Source organism: Tupaia chinensis, unplaced genomic scaffold (assembly GCF_000334495.1).
Source record: "Tupaia chinensis unplaced genomic scaffold, TupChi_1.0 Scaffold000037_20, whole genome shotgun sequence".
NCBI lineage: Eukaryota > Metazoa > Chordata > Mammalia > Scandentia > Tupaiidae > Tupaia > Tupaia belangeri.
In genome coordinates this window covers 734,703-741,477 of record NW_006159479.1, presented here as the reverse complement: position 1 = coordinate 741,477, position 6,775 = coordinate 734,703, and the positions used below count along the sequence as shown (strand labels likewise).

The following is a 6,775-nucleotide window of genomic DNA, read 5'->3' as shown; positions in this document are numbered from 1 at the left end:
GAGAGGAGAATGGAGGAGAAGGGATTGCGGCGTGACCATCCCCCCTGGGGGGTGATTTCTTGCTTTCTGTCTCTATGTCTCTCTCTGTCTGTCTGGCGAGCGCACGCGCCCTACAGTGAAAATCTCTCCAAAAAAAAAAATTTGGTTACCAATATATCAGGCAATCTGGACTTTCCAATGACATTCAGATGGCATCCTTCAAAGGAGCAAGCAGTTCCTTTTCTATATTGTTGGATCTTCACGTTAATAATTCTGCCATTTTTGTTTCCCTAAAGTCACAGTTGGCTTGTGAAAAGTTGTTAAACAACATGCTAAATGTGAAATGTCAACCCTCACTCTAAACTTTCCCTGTTTAGAGCATCAAATGAAGACTTCGTTGGATTTTGTAGTGGCTTTCTGATTTTGGTAGTCCATTGAAGAAGGGAATTCAAAGAATGTTATGTACTGTTAATGGTTGTCTGCCCATGTCCTGCCTGAAATACTACGATTGTTTATGAAAAGTATCTTTAATAAAGCTGGATACAGTTTGGCTTGGGAAAACAAATGAGTAAATATTGGGCCAGCTAGTGGTGTGGTGGTGAAAGCAATTGGATCTCACATGGCTGAGTGCATGGTTCAAGTCCTGGACCCAGTGGCTTGAAAATCGCACTGGGCACATGTGTTTACATGCCCAAGATCCTGAGAGGAAAATTGAGAAGGGACTGTGGCATAGTTACCCTCCTAGGGAGTGATTTCTCACTTTCCCCTTTTCTCTGTTTCTCTCCAGTGGGCACATATGCCCTATGGCAAATATATATATATATTTTTTTTTTAAATGAGTAAATACAAAATACCTTGAATTTTGTGCTTAGTACATGGTATAAACTGTTTTCTAGCATTTCAATAATAATAATTATTGTGATTTTTTTAATCATCAATGATGTGCAAAGCATATTTTATAGTCCTTTTTTAAAATCCTGTAAACTGTTTTTCTATTTTAACTGGATATTAATTACCAATTATATTCAGTTGTAAACACTAGCTTTACTTTGGTAATATACTTGATATATTTTAAAACAATGTGAAGAAATGTAGAAATGGGTGATTTCTTCCTGGAAATAAGTGTCCAAAGACATTCCTTCACAATTTGAAAACAGTGACAGATATAATAAATCCTAATGGTAAAAATGTCATTGTTTTTCCTTCTTAAGAATAAATCTTATAAAGAGCTAGCAGTGTTTTTTGTATGAGTTTAAAGGTCTTTCTGTTCATGGTATGCAAAGTACAGCTCTTGGGATTTTACCTGACTTTTTTCCCTCACATAGTCGTTACTATTTTTTTTTTTTTAGTTCAGTTCAAGTAGAATTCTACCATGAGATTAAAAGGCATATGAAAAAAAATGTTCAAAGTTTCTTGTCATAAGAGAAATGCAAATTAAAACCACATTGCAATATCATTTAATCCCTGTTATTATAGAATGGCTAGAATCAAAAAAATAAAGAACAGCAAGTGCCAGTGAGGCTGTGGTGAAAAGGAAACCCTCTCGCTGTTGGTGTGAATGTAAATTGGTACAGCCTCTGGAAAACAATATTGAGATTCCAAAAAAAATCTACAAATAAAACCAGCAAATAATGAAGGGCACGTACACATACATGCCTGGTGTGTTTTTCCAGCCACAGAGTCCAGGACTTGATCCATGCACTCAGCTATGTGAGATCCAGCTGCCTTAACCACCACACCACTAGCTGACGCAATTACCCAATAATCCCACTCTTTGGTATTACTGAAGGATAGGAAAACACTCATTTGGAAAGACACTTGCACATCATGTTTATTGCAGCATTATTCACAATAGCTAAGACATGGAATGAACTTGAGTGTCCAAAAACTGATGACTGGATTGAAAACCTGTGGTACATATATACTATGGAATATTACTAAGTTATAAGAAATAATGAGACCCTATTGTTTGATTCAAAGTGGATGAACATAGAAGACCATGTTGAACAAAAGGAGCCAGATCTTGAAAGATACACTGTTATATGTATCAACTCAGTATGTACCAAATACTGAATGACCTGAAGATACTGTAGTAGAGAGGATAAGTATAGATACCAGAGACTGTAAGGGAGGGGAGTGGATGCTTGAGAGTGGGTGGTAGAGGATGGGTTTGAAGTATAAAGGGAAGAAACAGACAAAAATAAAGTTCTCTGTTGAAAAAAAATATACATTGTGTACATCATGATGGGGATTTTTTTTTCCCGATGACCCAGTATTTTATTTTATTTTTTTCTTATTTTTTTACCTTCAATCACTGTATATCTTTACACTGAAAATGAATTTTCCCACCATGAGTGTTTTTAAAGCCATCAAGTCCAGGACTTGAACCATTCAGTCAGCTATGTGAGATCCAGCTGCCTTAACCACTATCATTGGTTGGCCCCCAAACTCCCAGCTGTTTTATGTGTTTCCAATGATGGGGACTTTTTGTAATTGAAATTAATCTGAAAATTTAAATTAAAATTTAAAAAAGAAAAATTTAAAATAATTCTACCAAATTGTAAATCCTTAGTGAAAACTATTGTGACCCTATCCTTAGTATTTTTGTTTCCAATCAGTGTTTTCTGACTTTTAAGGTTTTTATGGAATATTTGTGTTTTTATCTTTTTAATTTTTTTCTTTCATAGGGTATTACATATGACCATGTAGAATTAAATGTATATTTGAATGGAAAAAACATGCATTGTCCAGCATCAGGTATACGAGGGACAGTGTATCCAGTTGTTTATGGTAAGCTAAAATATTTCTTACATACTACTAGACATAAATTAACTCTCATTTGGCATTTATATTAATTTTATTAATATAATCATAAATCACAAGCATGGACAAGTTGTTAATAAGAATTTTTATGTATGGAATGTATTCAATAAGATATAACAATCCCACTTTGCATAATTAAGAATAGTTTTTGTTTCACACCTAATTGGGGCCAGCAGGTAGCATGGTGATTAAGGCACTGGACTCCCACATGGTGGTTAAAGCCCCAGACCTAGTGGCTAGAAAATCATGCCACGCACCTGTGTGTGTGTGTGTGTGTGCCCAAAAATCCCAAGAGGAAGATGGGAAGAGAAGAGAATATGGCGTGGCCATCCCTCCTTGGGGGAGGGGGATGGGAGGGTTTATCGCTTGCCTCTCTCTATCTCTTTGTCTCTCTCTCCAGCAAGTACATGCACCCTATGACAAAAACATTAAAAAATATTATTTAAAAACCTAACTAATCTCTCAGTAGTTTTGGGGAATTCTTATACATCTCTGTGCATACCAGATCTTTACCGTGTGGGTGAATTTCCTACTTATTTTCCACAAATGCCCTTGCCTTCTGTTTTATAAAGAGATGGAATATCACCAGTGATCCATCTCTGTCCCCTCCCCTCCAGTCTTGCATTTTTCCATCCCATTTCAGAGGAAGTGGTGCTCTAAGCATTCCAAAAACTCTCTATTGCGGGCTCCAAACTCTGAAACTTCATTTTCTAAAGCTTTATTTCACCTGTTTCTCATGTCATCAACCTCTCTTTTCAGTGTTTATTAAACATTCTGAGTCTTCCTTATCCTAAAAGCTCTCCCTTGAACTTGTATCACTCACTAGTCCTGTGTTACCCTTCTCTGTATGGCCACATGGCCACATTTCTTCTAGAATGGTCTACACCCACTACCTGTATTGTTTCACTTCATTTGTTCTGCAATCCAGTCTGGCTGCTGTAACCAGAATCTGATTGAAACCACCTTTGTTAAAAATCACTGGTGACTTCATCATTGTCAAGTTTAGTACTATTTTTCCTGCGTTTACTATAAGTATAAAATATATAATCAGATGCACTATAAACATATATGTGCAGTTTAACAAGTAGCTGTAAAGTGAACACCCATGTCGTTAACACTTAGGTCATGAAATAAACATTTTCAGGACCCAGCCTGGAGCCCCCACCACAGCTGTAATCCTACCCCAGGGGATGATCATACTATTCGACATTAGTGCTAATTCTTTGCTTGCTTTGCTTTGTGGTAACATTTTGTTTTGTCATTACCGTGGTAAAGTTAATGAACATATTTGTCACCCAAAAGTTTCCTTTTTGCCCCTTGTATCCTTTTTACTCACCTTCCACCCCATCCCAGCCAAACAACCACTGATCTTCTTTCTGTTGCTAACGCTTAGCTTACATTTTCTGAAATATTTATATGAACAGAATCGTACAGTTTGTTGTTCCTTATTTTTCATTTTTCCCTTTATATGATAAAGAGCATGTGTGTATGCAGGAGAGAGAGAAGCACCTTTTACAGAGTCTGGTCTTATCACAATTCCCTTCCTCCAGTCCTCCAGCCCACTGGGTCTTGGGCACTTGCATGCATGCCTGGTATGTTTAAGGCTGACCAGTTTGGGGACTCACTGTGTTCACCATGTGGGATCTAGTTTTTCTTGAGCCGTATATTACTGCTATGCCACAAAGCTGTCCCCTGTACTCTTTTTTTATTCTTAATCTAGCTTTTTTCACTTAGCATAATTATTTTAAGATTCACTCATGTTGTGGTCCGTTTCTATAATTCATTCATTATCATTGCCAAGTAGATAGTGCATTGTGTAGATGTGTTACAATTTGTTTATTCCTTCCCCAGTTGATGAGTATTAAGGTTTATTTTTTCCCCAGAGTTTGGCTATAAGCATTTCTATGTAAGTCTTTGTATGGAAATACCTTAATTTCTCTTGAGTAAATTCTATTTTTAAAAAGGGGGGGAGGGGAACTGAATAAGGCCAGAAGTCCAGTTCACAGTCCAGTATGCCAATGTCAGTTTCCTGGTTTGGATATTGTGCTATAATCACATAAGTAACCACTGGGAAAAGCTGGACAAAGGGTACACAAGACTCTGTAGTATTTTTGGGGGGTAACTTCCTCTAAATTTGCAATCTTTGTAAGATAAGACTTTTGTTTGTTTGTTTGCTACAGGGCACATGTGCTTGCCAGGGAGAGACAGAGAGAGAAGGAGAATGGGAACGCACTCCTTAGGGGAAATGCCCACACTGCAATCCCTTCTTCTCCATTTTCCTTTCAGGATTTTGGGCATGCACACACACATGCCTACCATGTTCTTTCTTCAAAAAACAAATGCCTTAACTGTATAAAATACAGATAGGTAAATAAGGAAAAATTTTTACCCATATTCACATCATCTACAGATAATTATTAACATATTTGGGTGTATATCATCCTAATGTTTTTGATAGACAGATTTTGTTTTTCATTGTGACATTTTTACCCAAAAGGATCATATTTTGTAACACAGACAGGTGTTTTTATTCTTGCCTATTATATTAAGGTATTATGGAAACAGTCTATTTTATTGTTTTGTACTTTGTGCAGATTAAGATATTTGCTTCTCATTTATTTTCTTTCTTTCTGTCTTCTAGTTGATGACAGTGCAATTTTGGATTGCCAGTTCAGTGAATTTTATCATACTCCTCCACCTGGTTTTGAAAAAATATTATTTGAACAGCAGATCTTCTGAATATTTTTGTTTTTGAAACCTGTATTTCTGTACTGTTCAAAGTGTTTACTATTTAATAAAGCTTTACCTGACCTATAGATGAAAATATATTCTTAAGTAATATGCTTGTCAATGTTGTCTAAGAAACCAGTGTATTCAGTGTACCACCCAGAGATTGTGATTTAAAATACTTATGTTTTATGATATGAAAATCAGCATTTGGGGCAGTTTATTTAACTCTTATTTAAATAAGTATAACTATGGGTTTAATTAACAGTATTATATGGCAGTATGTATGTAGGTAATTAAAAGGGAATCTTTCTTACATAAAATATTTGTTTTCAAAGTGATGCAGAGTTGGGTGGGATTTTTTTTTTTTTTTTTGTCATTCTGAACTTTAGACCTCATAAACCATTTTAAATCTGCAGTCTAGTAATTTTGTTCTCAGTGTCCTTTTTTACATATTATATAACAAAGCGACAGAAGTTTATATTATTAGCAATTCATTTTTAGCAATCTGTCTACTGTATGATGTACCACTTTTCTTAAAACTTAAAAGGCTTATTTTGTTGTGTAATGTTACTGCTTATGATTTGCTTTGTAAAAGGAGGTTGGCGTCATGGCAACTATCAGAGTATTTTGTTGAAGACCATCCTGTTATGTTATTTTAACACCAGAGTAAGACATGGTTGATCAGAGATGTTGTGTACAGTGGCAGATGTTTAGAATAGTATGGTTCTTCACACCTCAATTTAAATGAGATTATTCTTTTAAGGACACTTATTTACATGTGTGTTTTCTGTAAAGAATAATAAAATAATAGTAATTAAGGAATATTCAGTACTATATTAAATATACTCTTCCTATTTTATTAATTATGCAGTAAAGTCACCCTTGATTATTTCAGGAGTTCAGAGCTAAGTGAATCCTCTCCATGGCCCTGAGTCTTTGCTCACTGTTCAGTGAGCATCACTGTCCTTTAGCATGCCCATAACTGTGGCCTGTGTCCGTTTGTGAATCCTTCCTTGGCCCTTCCACATACTCCTCCCAGGTCTAGTCCAAGTCAGTGGTTCCCAGTGGGGTGCTTCCTCGGTGCTGTGGTTCCCTCCATTATGTCATTTAACACAGCGTATCACAAGTGCCTTGGTCTGTTTTCCTTAGACAGAATTCCTCGAAGCCAGGATCATGTGGACTAACAGAGTGCCTGATCTGGTAGAGTTTAGACCCTGGTGTAACATGCAACTTTCAACGAACA

At 36.2% G+C, this 6,775-nt stretch overlaps 1 protein-coding gene across 1 annotated transcript in view; it reads left to right on the top strand.

Moving 5' to 3' along the window:
- Positions 1-6,360, top strand: part of SPRYD7 (SPRY domain containing 7) — a 25,715-nt gene extending 19,355 nt beyond the window's left edge. The window contains exons 4-5 of the mRNA XM_006140515.2: positions 2,667-2,769; positions 5,444-6,360. Coding sequence (XP_006140577.1) covers positions 2,667-2,769; positions 5,444-5,541 — 201 coding nt within the window. The 3' untranslated portion in view covers positions 5,542-6,360. The remainder of the gene's footprint in view (positions 1-2,666; positions 2,770-5,443) is intronic.
- The last annotated feature ends 415 nt before the right edge of the window (positions 6,361-6,775 follow it).